This window comes from Taudactylus pleione, unplaced genomic scaffold (genome assembly GCF_031769625.1).
Source record: "Taudactylus pleione unplaced genomic scaffold, aTauple2 ptg000475l, whole genome shotgun sequence".
Lineage (NCBI taxonomy): Eukaryota > Metazoa > Chordata > Amphibia > Anura > Myobatrachidae > Taudactylus > Taudactylus pleione.
In genome coordinates, this window is record NW_028284877.1 from 743,034 (window position 1) to 760,272 (window position 17,239).

At 48.7% G+C, this 17,239-nt stretch overlaps 1 protein-coding gene across 1 annotated transcript in view; it reads left to right on the forward strand.

Moving 5' to 3' along the window:
• OVCH2 (ovochymase 2) overlaps nt 1-17,239 on the forward strand; it is a 104,430-nt gene that overhangs the window by 72,715 nt on the left and 14,476 nt on the right. Inside the window, exon 22 of the mRNA XM_088449004.1 lies at nt 796-923. Coding sequence (XP_088305130.1) covers nt 796-923 — 128 coding nt within the window. The remainder of the gene's footprint in view (nt 1-795; nt 924-17,239) is intronic.

Sequence of the window (17,239 nt, forward strand, 5' to 3'; positions counted from 1 at the left end):
ACCTTTTTAGCGACCATTATTGGGGTAATCTACATTTCAGTCCCTATGATCTTCCCTGTTGTTCTCCCTCATGTAGCAGACAATAGGGATCTTTACCTGAAAACTGAAACTCTAGCTTTGTGAGTTTGGTGTGCAGGCTGTGAGACTTGCAGCAGCCCCTTGCTAGGGCAAAAGATGCGCCAGAATCCGACGTCCTATCTCCGTCTGAACACTACGATCACACAGGGAGTTGGAGAGCCCGTCTATGACACTCCCAGGCTGTTCTTTGCGATCAAATGGTCGCCGGCCAATTACCACCCGAAAACACCAATTTCCCGGAAAGTGTTGTCTGTTTGCAGGAGCGATCTCCGTCAGATAGTGTAAGTCTGATCCAGCACATGCGCAGTTGCCGATTATTTTTTTCCAGCACGTGCATTATGCGCAAGATCCGTCTCCTTTTCCCACTTATGGCATAGTCAGAATTAGGCCCTCGCGCCTCAGTTCCATTTACAATAAAAGAAAAAAAAAGCCATTTTTAAATCGACTATTTAAAAAACTAAAATGGCTAAATGTAAACACTGAGAGTAACACGCACCTGGAAATGATCACCACCTTCTTTCTAAGCAGGTGATACAACCTACAGGAGGCTTAGAGCCAGCGAGATGTACCATACTACACATCTACATAAGTCCTAGGCAATTGTAGCGACTCCTTTTCTCAGCAGTGAAATTGCATAGTGATGTATAGTATTCTGTGCAGTAATCCCTCTCTGCATGTGTATGGATGCTATAAAGTCCTTTACATCTTTCATTTCAGGTGCCAACTGATATTCCAAGCTCCAAAAGACCACTTCATAATGATACATTTTAAACACGTGAATATGTCTTCTGAACATAATTCCCTGGTAATCTATGAAGGAGCACCTAGCAGTAAGACTGTCAAAGGTAGGAGCTGTAATTCGCAAATCTTATGGCATGTACTTACATTTTCATTATGTGTCACCATATTTTCCTAGTGCTTTAAACAAAACAGTCATACAGAGACCATCTATACTGATGTAATATGACCGTTGTGTCTGTCTGTTTGTTCAAAGTTGGCGCAAAGACTGATGAAACGATTTTCATTAAAACTGCATCTTTTGTCGTGGAAACTCCTAGAAATAACCTGCACTTTGTTTTATCTCTATCTGTCACGTTAAAGCTGAGCAATAACAAAAACATTTATTGACATCATCGATGCAAGAGATAGATGTGGCACCATGTGCGTGGCCGGTAAAGGGGGGGGGTGAGAGCTCCTTTGGGCCCGTGGTCACTTGAAGAGGATAGGCTACATAGCAGTCTGTGCACAGGGCACACAGTGACATTGGTATGAGTGGTGGGTGAATAGGATAGGCTACATAGCAGCCTGTGCACAGGGCACACAGTGACATTGGTGTGAGTGGTGGTGAGTAGGATAGGCTACACAGCAGTCTGTGCACAGGGCACACAGTGACATTGGTGTGAGAGGTGGGTGAATAGGATAGGCTACATAGCAGTCTGTGCACAGGGCACACAGTGACATTGGTGTGAGTGGTGGTGAGTAGGATAGGCTACATAGCAGTCTGTGCACAGGGCTCACAGTGACATTGGTGTGAGTGGTGGGTGAATAGAATAGGCTACATAGCAGTCTGTGCACAGGACACACAGTGACATTGGTGTGAGTGGTGGTGAGTAGGATAGGCTACATAGCAGTCTGTGCTCAGGGCACACAGTGACATTGGTGTGAGCGGTGGGTGAGTAGGATAGGCTACATAGCAGTCTGTGCACAGGGCACACGGTGACATTGGTGTGAGTGGTGGGTGAATAGGCTAGGCTACATAGCAATCTGTACACAGGGCACACAGTGACATTGGTGTGAGTGGTGGGTGAGTAGGATAGGCTACATAGCAGTCTGTGCAAAGGGCACACGGTGACATTGGTGTGAGTGGTGGGTGAATAGGATAGGCTACATAGCAGTCTATGCACAGGTCACACGGTGACATTGGTGTGAGTGGTGGGTGAATAGGATAGGTTACATAGCAGTCTGTGCACAGGGCACACAGTGACATTGGTGTGAGAGGTGGGTGAATAGGATAGGCTACATAGCAGTCTGTGCACAGGGCACACAGTGACATTGGTGTGAGTGGTGGTGAGTAGGATAGGCTACACAGCAGTCTGTGCACAGGGCTCACAGTGACATTGGTGTGAGTGGTGGGTGAATAGGATAGGCTACATAGCAGCCTGTGCACAGGGCACACAGTGACATTGGTGTGAGTGGTGGTGAGTAGGATAGGCTACACAGCAGTCTGTGCACAGGGCACACAGTGACATTGGTGTGAGTGGTGGATGAATAGGATAGGTTACATAGCAGTCTGTGCACAGGGCACACAGTGACATTGGTGTGAGAGGTGGGTGAATAGGATAGGCTACATAGCAGTCTGTGCACAGGGCACACAGTGACATTGGTGTGAGTGGTGGTGAGTAGGATAGGCTACATAGCAGTCTGTGCACAGGGCTCACAGTGACATTGGTGTGAGTGGTGGGTGAATAGGATAGGCTACATAGCAGTCTGTGCACAGGGCACACAGTGACATTGGTGTGAGTGGTGGTGAGTAGGATAGGCTACATAGCAGTCTGTGCTCAGGGCACACAGTGACATTGGTGTGAGCGGTGGGTGAGTAGGATAGGCTACATAGCAGTCTGTGCACAGGGCACACGGTGACATTGGTGTGAGTGGTGGGTGAATAGGCTAGGCTACATAGCAATCTGTACACAGGGCACACAGTGACATAGGTGTGAGTGGTGGGTGAGTAGGATAGGCTACATAGCAGTCTGTGCAAAGGGCACACGGTGACATTGGTGTGAGTGGTGGGTGAATAGGATAGGCTACATAGCAGACTATGCACAGGTCACACGGTGACATTGGTGTGAGTGGTGGGTGAATAGGATAGGTTACATAGCAGTCTGTGCACAGGGCACACAGTGACATTGGTGTGAGAGGTGGGTAAATAGGATAGGCTACATAGCAGTCTGTGCACAGGGCACACAGCGACATTGGTGTGAGTGGTGGGTGAATATAGATAGGTTACATAGCAGTCTGTGCACAGGGCACACGGTGACATTGGTGTGAGTGGTGGGTGAATAGGATACTTTACATAGCAGTCTGTGCACAGGGCACACGGTGACATTGGTGTGAGTGGTGGGTGAATATAGATAGGTTACATAGCAGTCTGTGCACAGGGCACACGGTGACATTGGTGTGAGTGGTGGGTGAATAGGATACTTTACATAGCAGTCTGTGCACAGGGCACACGGTGACATTGGTGTGAGTGGTGGGTGAATAGGATAGGCTACATAGCAGTCTGTGTACAGGGCACACGGTGACATTGGTGTGAGTGGTGGGTGAATAGGAGAGGCTACATAGCAGCCTGTGCACAGGGCACACAGTGACATTGGTGTGAGTGGTGGGTGAATAGGATAGGCTACATAGCAGTATGTGCACAGGGCACACAGTGACATTGGTGTGAGTGGTGGGTGAATAGGAGAGGCTACATAGCAGTCTGTGCACAGGGCACATGGTGACATTGGTGTGAGTGGTGGGTGAATAGGAGGGCTACATAGCAGCCTGTGCACAGGGCACACAGTGAGATTGGTGTGAGTAGTGGGTGAATAGGATAGGCTACATAGCAGTATGTGCACAGGACACATGGTGACATTGGTGTGAGTGGTGGGTGAATAGGATAGGCTACATAGCAGTCTGTGCACAGGGCACACAGTGACATAGGTGTGAGTGGTGGGTGAATAGGATAGGCTACATAGCAGTATGTGCACAGGGCACACAGTGACATTGGTGTGAGTGGTGGGTGAATAGGATAGGCTACATAGCAGTCTGTGCACAGGGCACACGGTGACATTGGTGTGAGTGGTGGGTGAATAGGAGAGGCTACATAGCAGTCTGTGCACAGGGCACACGGTGACATTGGTTTGAGTGGTGGGTGAATAGGAGAGGCTACATAGCAGCCTGTGCACAGGGCACACAGTGACATTGGTGTGAGTGGTGGGTGAATAGGATAGGCTACATAGCAGCCTGTGCACAGGGCACACAGTGACATTGGTGTGAGTGGTGGGTGAATAGGATAGGCTACATAGCAGTCTGTGCACAGGGCACACAGTGACATTGGTGTGAGTGGTGGGTGAATAGGATAGGCTACATAGCAGCCTGTGCACAGGGCACACAGTGACATTGGTGTGAGTGGTGGGTGAATAGGATAGGCTACATAGCAGTCTGTGCACAGGGCACACAGTAACATTGGTGTGAGTGGTGGGTGAATAGGAGAGGCTACATAGCAGCCTGTGCACAGGGCACACAGTGAGATTGGTGTGAGTGGTGGGTGAAGAGGATAGACTACATAGCAGTCTGTGCACAGGGCACACAGTGACATTGGTGTGAGTGGTGGGTGAATATAATAGGCTACATAGCAGCCTGTGCACAGGGCACACAGTGACATAGGTGTGAGTGGTGGGTGAATATAGATAGGGTACATAGCAGTCTGTGCACAGGGCACACAGTGACATTGGTGTGAGTGGTGGGTGAATAGGATAGGTTACATAGCAGTCTGTGCACAGGGCACACTGTGACATTGGTGTGAGTGGTGGGTGAATAGGGTAGGCTACATAGCAGTCTGTGCACAGGGCACACAGTGACATTGGTGTGAGTGGTGGGTGAATAGGATAGGCTACATAGCAGTCTGTGCACAGGGCACACGGTGACATTGGTGTGAGTGGTGGGTGAATAGGATAGGCTACATAGCAGCCTGTGCAGAGGACACACAGTGAGATTGGTGTGAGTGGTGGGTGAATAGGATAGGCTACATAGCAGTATGTGCACAGGTCACATGGTGACATAGGTGTGAGTGGTGGGTGAATAGGATAGGCTACATAGCACTCTGTGCACAGGACACACGGTGACATTGGTGTGAGTGGTGGGTGAATAGGATAGGCTACATAGCAGTCTGTGTACAGGGCACACGGTGACATTGGTGTGAGTGGTGGGTGAATAGGATAGGCTACATAGCAGTCTGTGCACAGGGCACACGGTGACATTGGTGTGAGTGGTGGGTGAATAGGATAGGCTACATAGCAGTCTATGCACAGGGCACACGGTGACATTGGTGTGAGTGGTGGGTGAATAGGATAGGCTACATAGCAGTCTTTGCACAGGGCACACGATGACATTGGTGTGAGTGGTGGGTGAATAGGATAGGCTACATAGCAGTCTGTGCACAGGACACACAGTGACATTGGTGTGAGTGGTGGGTGAATATAGATAGGTTACATAGCAGTCTGTGCACAGGGCACACAGTGACATTGGTGTGAGTGGTGGGTGAATAGGATAGGTTACATAGCAGTCTGTGCACAGGGCACACAGTGACATTGGTGTGAGTGGTGGGTGAATAGGATAGGTTACATAGCAGTCTGTGCAGAGGGCACACAGTGACATTGGTGTGAGTGGTGGGTGAATAGGATAGGTTACATAGCAGCCTGTGCACAGGGCACACAGTGACATTGGTGTGAGTGGTGGGTGAATAGGATAGGCTACATAGCAGCCTGTGCACAGGGCACACGGTGACATTGGTGTGAGTGGTGGGTGAATAGGAGAGGCTACATAGCAGTATGTGCACAGGTCACATGGTGACATAGGTGTGAGTGGTGGGTGAATAGGATAGGCTACATAGCACTCTGTGCACAGGACACACAGTGACATTGGTGTGAGTGGTGGGTGAATAGGATAGGCTACATAGCAGTCTGTGTACAGGACACACAGTGACATTGGTGTGAGTGGTGGGTGAATAGGATAGGCTACATAGCAGTCTATGCACAGGGCACACGGTGACATTGGTGTGAGTGGTGGGTGAATAGGATAGGCTACATAGCAGTCTATGCACAGGGCACACGGTGACATTGGTGTGAGTGGTGGGTGAATAGGATAGGCTACATAGCAGTCTTTGCACAGGGCACACGATGACATTGGTGTGAGTGGTGGGTGAATAGGATAGGCTACATAGCAGTCTGTGCACAGGACACACAGTGACATTGGTGTGAGTGGTGGGTGAATAGGAAAGGCTACATAGCAGTCTGTGCACAGGGCACACAGTGACATTGGTGTGAGTGGTGGGTGAATAGTATAGGCTACATAGCAGTCTGTGCACAGGGCACACAGTGACATTGGTGTGAGTGGTGGGTGAATAGGATAGGCTACATAGCAGTCTGTGCTCAGGGCACACAGTGACATTGGTGTGAGCGGTGGGTGAATAGGATAGGCTACATAGCAGTCTGTGCACAGGACACACAGTGACATTGGTGTGAGTGGTGGGTGAATAGGAAAGGCTACATAGCAGTCTGTGCACAGGGCACACAGTGACATTGGTGTGAGTGGTGGGTGAATAGTATAGGCTACATAGCAGTCTGTGCACAGGGCACACAGTGACATTGGTGTGAGCGGTGGGTGAGTAGGATAGGCTACATAGCAGTCTGTGCACAGGGCACACGGTGACATTGGTGTGAGCGGTGGGTGAATAGGCTAGGCTACATAGCAATCTGTACACAGGGCACACAGTGACATTGGTGTGAGTGGTGGGTGAGTAGGATAGGCTACATAGCAGTCTGTGCAAAGGGCACACGGTGACATTGGTGTGAGTGGTGGGTGAATAGGATAGGCTACATAGCAGTCTATGCACAGGTCACACGGTGACATTGGTGTGAGTGGTGGGTGAATAGGATAGGTTACATAGCAGTCTGTGCACAGGGCACACAGTGACATTGGTGTGAGAGGTGGGTGAATAGGATAGGCTACATAGCAGTCTGTGCACAGGGCACACAGTGACATTGGTGTGAGTGGTGGGTGAATAGGATAGGCTACATAGCAGCCTGTGCACAGGGCACACAGCGACATTGGTGTGAGTGGTGGGTGAATATAGATAGGTTACATAGCAGTCTGTGCACAGGGCACACGGTGACATTGGTGTGAGTGGTGGGTGAATAGGATACTTTACATAGCAGTCTGTGCACAGGGCACACGGTGACATTGGTGTGAGTGGTGGGTGAATAGGAGAGGCTACATAGCAGTCTGTGCACAGGGCACACGGTGACATTGGTGTGAGTGGTGGGTGAATAGGAGAGGCTACATAGCAGCCTGTGCACAGGGCACACAGTGACATTGGTGTGAGTGGCGGGTGAATAGGATAGGCTACATAGCAGTATGTGCACAGGTCACATGGTGACATTGGTGTGAGTGGTGGGTGAATAGGATAGGCTACATAGCAGTCTGTGCACAGGGCACACAGTGACATAGGTGTGAGTGGTGGGTTAATAGGATAGGCTACATAGCAGTATGTGCACAGGGCACACAGTGACATTGGTGTGAGTGGTGGGTGAATAGGAGAGGCTACATAGCAGTCTGTGCACAGGGCACATGGTGACATTGGTGTGAGTGGTGGGTGAATAGGAGGGCTACATAGCAGCCTGTGCACAGGGCACACAGTGAGATTGGTGTGAGTGGTGGGTGAATAGGATAGGCTACATAGCAGTATGTGCACAGGTCACATGGTGACATTGGTGTGAGTGGTGGGTGAATAGGATAGGCTACATAGCAGTCTGTGCACAGGGCACACAGTGACATAGGTGTGAGTGGTGGGTGAATAGGATAGGCTACATAGCAGTATGTGCACAGGGCACACGGTGACATTGGTGTGAGTGGTGGGTAAATAGGATAGGCTACATAGCAGTCTGTGCACAGGGCACACGGTGACATTGGTGTGAGTGGTGGGTGAATAGGAGAGGCTACATAGCAGTCTGTGCACAGGGCACACGGTGACATTGGTGTGAGTGGTGGGTGAATAGGAGAGGCTACATAGCAGCCTGTGCACAGGGCACACAGTGACATTGGTGTGAGTGGTGGGTGAATAGGATAGGCTACATAGCAGCCTGTGCACAGGGCACACAGTGACATTGGTGTGAGTGGTGGGTGAATAGGATAGGCTACATAGCAGTCTGTGCACAGGGCACACAGTAACATTGGTGTGAGTGGTGGGTGAATAGGAGAGGCTACATAGCAGCCTGTGCAGAGGGCACACAGTGACATTGGTGTGAGTGGTGGGTGAATAGGATAGGTTACATAGCAGCCTGTGCACAGGGCACACAGTGACATTGGTGTGAGTGGTGGGTGAATAGGATAGGCTACATAGCAGTCTGTGCACAGGGCACACAGTGACATTGGTGTGAGTGGTGGGTGAATATAATAGGCTACATAGCAGCCTGTGCACAGGGCACACAGTGACATTGGTGTGAGTGGTGGGTGAATATAGATAGGTTACATAGCAGTCTGTGCAGAGGGCACACAGTGACATTGGTGTGAGTGGTGGGTGAATAGGATAGGTTACATAGCAGTCTGTGCACAGGGCACACTGTGACATTGGTGTGAGTGGTGGGTGAATAGGGTAGGCTACATAGCAGCCTGTGCAGAGGGCACACAGTGACATTGGTGTGAGTGGTGGGTGAATAGGATAGGGTACATAGTCTGTGCACAGGTCACATGGTGACATAGGTGTGAGTGATGGGTGAATAGGATAGGCTACATAGCAGCCTGTGCAGAGGGCACACAGTGAGATTGGTGTGAGTGGTGGGTGAATAGGATAGGCTACATAGCAGTATGTGCACAGGTCACATAGGTGTGAGTGGTGGCTGAATAGGATAGGCTACATAGCAGTCTGTGCACAGGGCACACAGTGACATAGGTGTGAGTGGTGGGTGAATAGGATAGGCTACATAGCAGTCTGTGTACAGGACACACAGTGACATTGGTGTGAGTGGTGGGTGAATAGGATAGGCTACATAGCAGTCTGTGCACAGGGCACACGGTGACATTGGTGTGAGTGGTGGGTGAATAGGATAGGCTACATAGCAGTCTGTGCACAGGGCACACGATGACATTGGTGTGAGTGGTGGGTGAATAGGATAGGCTACATAGCAGTCTGTGCACCGGGCACACAGTGACATTGGTGTGAGTGGTGGCTGAATAGGATAAGGCTACATAGCAGTCTGTGCACAGGACACACAGTGACATTGGTGTGAGTGGTGGGTGAATAGGATAGGCTACATAGCAGTCTGTGCACAGGGCACACGGTGACATTGGTGTGAGTGGTGGGGGAATAGGATAGGCTACATAGCAGTCTGTGCACAGGGCACACGGTGACATTGGTGTGAGTGGTGGGTGAATAGGATAGGCTACATAGCAGCCTGTGCAGAGGGCACACAGTGACATTGGTGTGAGTGGTGGGTGAATAGGATAGGTTACATAGCAGCCTGTTCACAGGGCACACAGTGACATTGGTGTGAGTGGTGGGTGAATAGGATAGGCTACATAGCAGCCTGTGCACAGGGCACACAGTGACATTGGTGTGAGTGGTGGGTGAATAGGAGAGGCTACATAGCAGTATGTGCACAGGGCACACAGTGACATTGGTGTGAGTGGTGGGTGAATAGGATAGGCTACATAGCAGCCTGTGCACAGGACACACAGTGACATTGGTGTGAGTGGTGGGTGAAGACGCTGCTGTCACCAGTCTGTATAGCACTGCTGGTCACATGGGCCACTCCCGCCACAGGGCCCCTACGGAAAGCAATATAACGAGCACCTCAAATAAAAAATTTGTCAGAAGCAAGTTCACTATGGGCGAAGCTGCGGGCAACATCTAGTAGTGGAATATACAAAAGGAGATTATAGAGTTCTGCTCACTGAAGTTTACGCTATTTTTATAGAAAAGAAACAAATGTATACACTGGTGAGAGAGGGTTTGTGTACCTTCTAGTTGTCTATCTTGTATTGATTGTAACCTAATCTAATAATGGGTAAAGTCACACTTTCCAGCACTCCCCATCTGGAAATCTGGACAAATTATGTCACAATGTGGTGACTCGCACAACATGCCCCAATCCTTCCATTTAACACTCTTTATACAATATTGTTTGGACACATGCATATTACACTAGGGGGTAAATTTACTAAAGGGAGAGTTTTTAGAAGTGAGTTTTAAAAGTGATGTTGCCCATAGCAACCAATCAGATTCTACTTAACATTTAATTAGCACCGTATAGAAGATAATAGCTAGAATCTGATTGGTTACTATGGGCAACATCACTTTAAAATTCACTTCTAAAAACTTTCAATGTAGTAAATTTATCCCTATGACTTTTGATTGTTGCAGGAATGTAAAAAGATCTTGATAATTAACACACAGAACATAATATATGAAACATACGCATAAAAAACTGTGCTGCAAAATTGTGGCTGTACCATGGTCTGTTAGCGCTCCCGTGCAGGGCCCTCCACCCTTTTTCTCTCCCTGCACTATCCCTGTCTCCACTGCAGGAATGGTTTAAGAGAGGTGGGGGCCCAAGTGCAGACTACTCCTTGATGGCCCCATCCTCTCTAGTGAAGTGGACTGCGCATGCACAGGTCTCCGGAAACATGGCGTCTGCGCAGGGACAGTGCTACCATTAGGTAGCTTTAGGAGGCTGCCTAAGGGTGCCAGTCATTGGAGGGCACCACTGAGTCCACAAAATAAAAAAAAATAAAAAATGAATGGTGTCTCTTTCAATCCTGGCCAGGACTACTGATAACCAGGGCTGACGCAGAAACCAGCCCCCACCACTGGCACCGTCAACTGTCAGTGCAGTAGAGATAGCAGCAGTGGTGGTCACCCCTGAGTGCTGGCAGGATGAATATGTGTGTGAGGAGGGGTTTCTTGAGTGCTGGCAGAGTGAATGTTTCTGTATGTGGGAGGGGGGGTGTTTAATGAGTCCTGGAAGAATGAGCATGTGGCGGGTTAATGAGCACTGGAAATGTGTGTGTTTAACGAGTGCTGGCAGGGTGGCTATGTGTGTGTTTGTTAATGCAGTCGGGATGCCGACGGTCTAAATGCTGACCGTCTGCATCCCGACTGTCTAATGCCGACAAGGGTCTAATGACAGACATCATTAGACCCTTGCCGGGAGCCCGACGCCCTGATCGAAGGTAAGCCGGGCGCGGACAGCCGCGGGGTGGGGTGGGTTAGGTTAGGGGCTCCCGGGGGGGGGACTTAGGGTTAGACACCCCCGGGGGGGAGGTTAGGGTTAGGGGAATTGGTATGAAATACCGCCGGCCGCATGGTTCGATTCCCGTCAGCGGCAGCCCGACATCAGCAGAGTTCCGAGCAGCGGAAGCCCGACAGCGCTGGAAAACCCGATCGTGGCTAGGTAAGTATTCTCTAACCTAACCTAACCCCCCTAACCCTAACCCTCCTTAGGGGTGCCTAACCCTAACTTCCCCCCCAAGTGCCTAACCCTAATCCACCCTCTAAGTGCCTAACCCTTACCACCCCCTTCCCCGCTGCCTAAACCTAAGTCCCCCGGGGGGGTGCCTAACCCTAAGTCCCCCCCGGGGGTGCCTAACCCTAACCCTCCCTCCCCCTAGCCTAACCCCAACCCACCCGGGGGGGGGCCTAACCATAAGTCCCCCCCGGGAGCCCTAAACCTAACCCTCCCCCCCGCGGCTGTCCGCTCGCGGCGCCCGGCATCACTACGAATCGGGATGCCGGGCGCCGGTCTCCCGGCGTCGGGGAAATGCAGGCGTCTACATCTAGATGCCCGGCATTTCACCCTTGCCGGGATATGACAGTCGGGAAGCCGGCTGCCGGTATTTAGGCAGTCGGCTTCCCGATTGCATACCGGGTTAGGCACCCCCCCAGGAGCCTTAGGTTTAGGCTGCGGGGAAGGGAGGGTTAGGTTTAGGTACTTACAGGGGGGTTAGGGTTAGGCACTTGGGGGGGGGAGGTTAGGGTTAGGTACCCCTAAGGGAGGGTTAGGGGGGGGTTAGGTTAGTGAATAGGAAAATACTTACCTGTCGAGATTAGAACTGCCAGTCTTCCAGCATCCTTTTGAAAAGGCTTGGGGGTGTGTGTGTATGTGTATGGGGGGGTTAATGAGTGCTGGCAGGGTGTGTATGTGTGTGGGGGGGTTAATGAGTGCTGGCAGGGTGAGTGTGTGGAGAGGTTAATGGATTTTGAAATATGTTGGGGCACAGATTTGTGGCATAAATATGTATTGGGGCACGGATGTGTGGCATAATGTATTGGGTTAAAGTTGCATGGCATAAGAATTTGGGGCACACGTGTGTCATTTCTTTATAGTATATTATGCATTTGGGACACTGCTGTGTGGCATATTATAAATTGGGGTCACTAACGTGTGGCATAGTATTAATTGGAGGGGCAAGGGCGTTGGATGAAATGTTGCCTAGGGCACCCAGAAACCTTGAACCGGCCCTGCGCCGTGATCCTCGAGACGCCTCTATTGCGCATGCACAAATCCCCAGGAAAATGACTGTGGCGCCATTTTCCAGGTGATTTGCGCTGCTCGTGCAGCTCCAACACAGGACTTCGGTGAAGTAAGTATTAATAATGGGTGCATGTTGTACGGTGTGGACCTGTGTGCACACTCTCCAATACAGATACGACACTGCTCCAGTGTGCTACAATTCACAGTCAATGTTTCAGTGTTCCTTTGTCTGCCCAGGGCACTGGGTCACTGAGTGATACTGGTTTTATCTGTCATTCATTTTATCTTCTTTCACTATTTCATTTATTTGGCCTGTTTTTACCTCTTTTATATTGAATTGGTTGTGTTTCACTGTAATGTAAGTCTTTTCTGTACAGCACTGCGGACACTTAATGGCGCCATGTACTGTAGGCTAGCATAGGAATACAGTACGTCCATTACAAAGATGTGGCTGTCATCATTATCAGCACAGAACTTTACGGCGCATTGTGGAGACTATACACGTGTACTTCCCGTGTGTAATCCCTGACACACCTCCCCCAGCGCAAAGGACCACAACTCTTAATGGGGCAGAGCATTATGTCATATATGCACGATGCAGACACACACGATATTATTACATGCGGCAAATGGATTTACGTCTAAACAACTTTAAATGGGGCCCATAACATTGGGACTGCTGTGCAATATCTGATCAGAATCTGCTTAGAGAAGACGGCTAACACACGCTGCTTGGGAAAGTTAAAGTATAATACCATTTACTGTGTTGTTTTGGGAAACTTCCATTCATTTGAAATGTTATCACTGAAGACAATTTGATTAACCAACTTAAGCTGGGTACACATTAGACGATGTGTACCCAGAGCGACATCGCCAGCGCCGGGACCCGGCATGCGGCAAGTGCATACACGCTTGCCAATGCCGGGTCAGACGGGGGAGTTAAGTGTCATGCTGCATTTTGCAGCATGATATCGTTAGCGACCTCCTCCATCAGCCCTGCAGTAGGGCCGACCGTCGAAGTCGCTAATGACCAACGGGAACGCACATATCATTGGTACGCACTAGACGATGTACCCGATACGTCGTTCCGATCCGCGGGCTCGGACGACATATCGTCTAGTGTGTACCCAGCATTACTCGTGTATATTAAATCCTTTGATACCCTTGCTGGCACAAGTATTTATTAGCATTTATTATTAGCATTCATGTATAAGGCACCACAACGTTTTGCAGCGATGCAGAACGTGTAGATATTATACCAAGGTTGATGGGTAACCACCATTCTCTCTGTGTGACCTTCAATGATCTTTTACTGTGTAAGGAAAATGCCAGCATCGTTCGTTCTGACCATTCCAGACTGACCATCACCACATTACTGAGGTGCCCGAGCAAAGCAGCATCGATGCTTACAGGACTGAAAGGGTTACGTAACTACTGCAAAAGACTTTGGCCTCTGATAATGCAAAGTTAGTGAGATAGTGGGAAATGCAAATGGAGAAAAGTCCACACTACTGTTTATCATTCATCGAGTCTCCAAAAGAAACTCACTCGAAGAGCAAATTATATACAGTACTCCAGGAGGTGGCACAGACCTACAGGGCAGCAGCTTAGGATCTGCGGGCCTCTCTTGTATTGGTTAATCAAGAAAGCATATGGTAAATCTAGCCTAATGCTAGCCCTCTGAGCCACTGGCGTAACTTCATCCCAGTCGCCCCGAAGCAATATAGATGCTGGTGCCTCCCCACATTGCAGTGGCTGTCTTATAATGCAAAGAGCATCGCAATGATCGCCATATAATACAGAGTGTTGCAGTGCCTGCCATACATTGCAGAGAGTGTCACAGTGCCTGCCATACATTGCAGAGAGTGTCGCAGTGCCTGCCATACATTGCAGAGAGTGTCGCAGTGCCCGCCCTACATTGCAGAGAGTGTCTCAGTGCCCGCCCTACATTGCAGAGTGTCTCAGTGCCCGCCCTACATTGCAGAGTGTGTCGCAGTGCCCGCCCTACATTGCAGAGTGTGTCGCAGTGCCCGCCCTACATTGCAGAGTGTGTCGCAGTGCCCGCCCTACATTGCAGAGTGTGTCGCAGTGCCCGCCCTACATTGCAGAGTGTCGCAGTGCCCGCCCTACATTAGTGTGTTGTAGTGCCCGCCCTACATTGTAGTGTGTTGCAGTGCCCGCCCTACATTGCAGTGTTGCAGTGCCCACCCTACATTGCAGAGTGTGTTGCAGTGCCCGCCATACATTGCAGAGTGTCGCAGTGCTCGCCATACATTGCAGAGAGTGTCGTAGTGCCCGCCATACATTGCAGAGAGTGTTGCAGTGCCTGCAATACAATGCAGAGTGTGTTGCAGTGCCCACCATATATTACAGAGTGTGTCGCAGTGCCCGCCATACAATGAAGAGTGTTCGCCATATAATGCAGAGTGTTGCAGTGCCTATCATGTAATGCAGAGAGGGTTGTATTGTCCGCCATATAATATTGAGAGCATTGCAGTGACCGCCATATAATGCAGAGAGTGTCGTAATAACTGCCATATATTTCAGAGAGTGTTGCAGTAATAGCCATATAATTTAGGGAGCATCACAGTGACCGCCATATTATACAGAGAGTGTTGCAGTGCCACCATATTATAAAAAGAATGTTACAGTGACTGCCTATATAGCAGAGACCACATATAACACAGATAATATGCATACCCCCACACACAATATTAATACACCCCCCACACACTAGTACACAACCCTCAACACAGACCGTATTAAACCCCCCCCCAAAAAAAAAACAACAACAAATACACTCCCCCCTCATTGCATCAACATTAGGCAACATAAAAAACATTTTCCACACCTCCATTGCCACTTACCTGTCCAGAAGGAGGATCTGTCTCTCAGACTAACGGACCTGGCTCCTCAGTACAGGAAGCTCCTGCAGCAACCTAGGCTCCTCTCCCCCACTGAGGTCACCACTGATTCCATAAAACGGAATCAGTGGTGCAGCAGATGCACCCAGATGGATCCTGCAGCCCCTGCTGCTGGGTCAGTCAACAGCTTCTGTGCAAGCCGCTATACTGTGCCCGACGGGCCAGTCCAACTCAGGCTGCAGGGGTAGCTGCAAATGCTTATTGTTAAGGGATGGCAGAAGCTGGCTGGGACAATGGAGGAGAGGTGCCCCCTTCAGGGCTGGTGCCCAGAGGCAACCACCTCCATTTCTCTGGAAATGTAATTTCTATACATATTTATTCTGAAAAAAAAAAAAATGTATAATACCACTAGGTTCTATAATTTTTTTGTTTTACTACATAGCAGTTTATGCACTATGTAATAAGCAAAAACAAATCAGCTATTGCCATTATACTGAGAAACAAGACCTAATGTAGCACACTATAAAGTTGGTAGCTGAACTTGAGCGATGAGTTGGGCTGTTGGCATATTCGATGCTCTCTCCCAGGCCGGCTTCTTCCATACATCAAAGCTTTCCTGCTGTGAGTTATTGAGGAATAGCATTTGGGAGATATCCTTCAGATCAGTGGTTCCCAAACTGGGTGCCACTACGTACTTGCAGGGGTGCCACGGGCTGGTGGTCCAGGTCCAAAACAAATTATTTATGGGCAATGTGATAGGAAAAACCAGAGCTGCTGGCTGCCAATCATAAAATATATGGATAAACAGAAGTATAACCCTGTCCACCACCACCACATAACTAACCCTAAGGATGCCATGTAAGCACATTTTACTAAAGTTAATATTTGTTTTCTGAATTTCTCAATAAGAAACATTTGGCCTAGGAGTGCCATGAAACATTTTCTCTAGAGTACCGTGATTCTAGAAAGTTTGGGAACCAGTGCTCTAGATCAGAGGTTCCCAAACGTGGTCCTCAAGGCTCTCCAACAGTACATCCAACAATAGGATATAGAAATATCCATTGAGAGTAAGACTTTGTCTAAGGGGGAAAAAAGGAATTTTTAAATATTTAACCCAAATGTACAGTAGTGGATGGCCATCTTTTTATTTTTAAGTTCTAAAGAGAATTTATTGATGGAATCAAAGAAGTACAAAGAACACCATAAACAGGCAATAGTCCTACACAGAGGATGGAAAGATAGATACATTGAGATAGATAGATAGATAGATAGATAGATAGATAGATAGATAGATAGATAGATAGATAGAAATACAGATTAAGAAAAAGAAAATCAATGAATGAAAAAAATAAAAGCTTTTTTATTGAAACTGAGGGAGGAGAGTAGATTGTCTGATGAATATGTCTCCATAGAAAGCCGCTGGTGTTAGGGCATCAGCTAGAGAAGAGTGACCGATAATAAATCTAAAACAGTAATAATTCCTGGAACAGAGGGTTACGGTATGTAATAAGTTATTTTCACTATATTAAACATAATACTTAGGGGTAATTTAATTAGCCACTGTAAATGAATTACCGTGGCTAATTAATCCCGCTGGGGTTATCCAAGTGTCCCTGATAGCCGGCACTGTCGGGTTTTTTTTTTCACCTGCCTGGAGGCAGACAAAAAACAAAATCCCCGATAGGTGCCGTTTGTTCCCGGCTTTGATCGTGAAAACACATGGATGCAGGAACTTATCATGGAACCTGTGTGTTTTCACCCGAAAATGGGGGGAGTAATCGAATTGCCCCCCCCCCCCAAAAAAAAAAAAAAAATTGCGGGAAATTCCCGTTTTTATCCGCACAAAAAATGATCGTGTGCAATTGAATTCCTCCCTTTTATTTTCATTTAAAATCGTTGTGATGATGAATTATGGAGATATAAATTGTTTCTTTCATACTATTACTTTAATAGCTCAATAAGTATCATATTAGATGAGTATGGATTTATTTGAAGGACGAGTGTGCA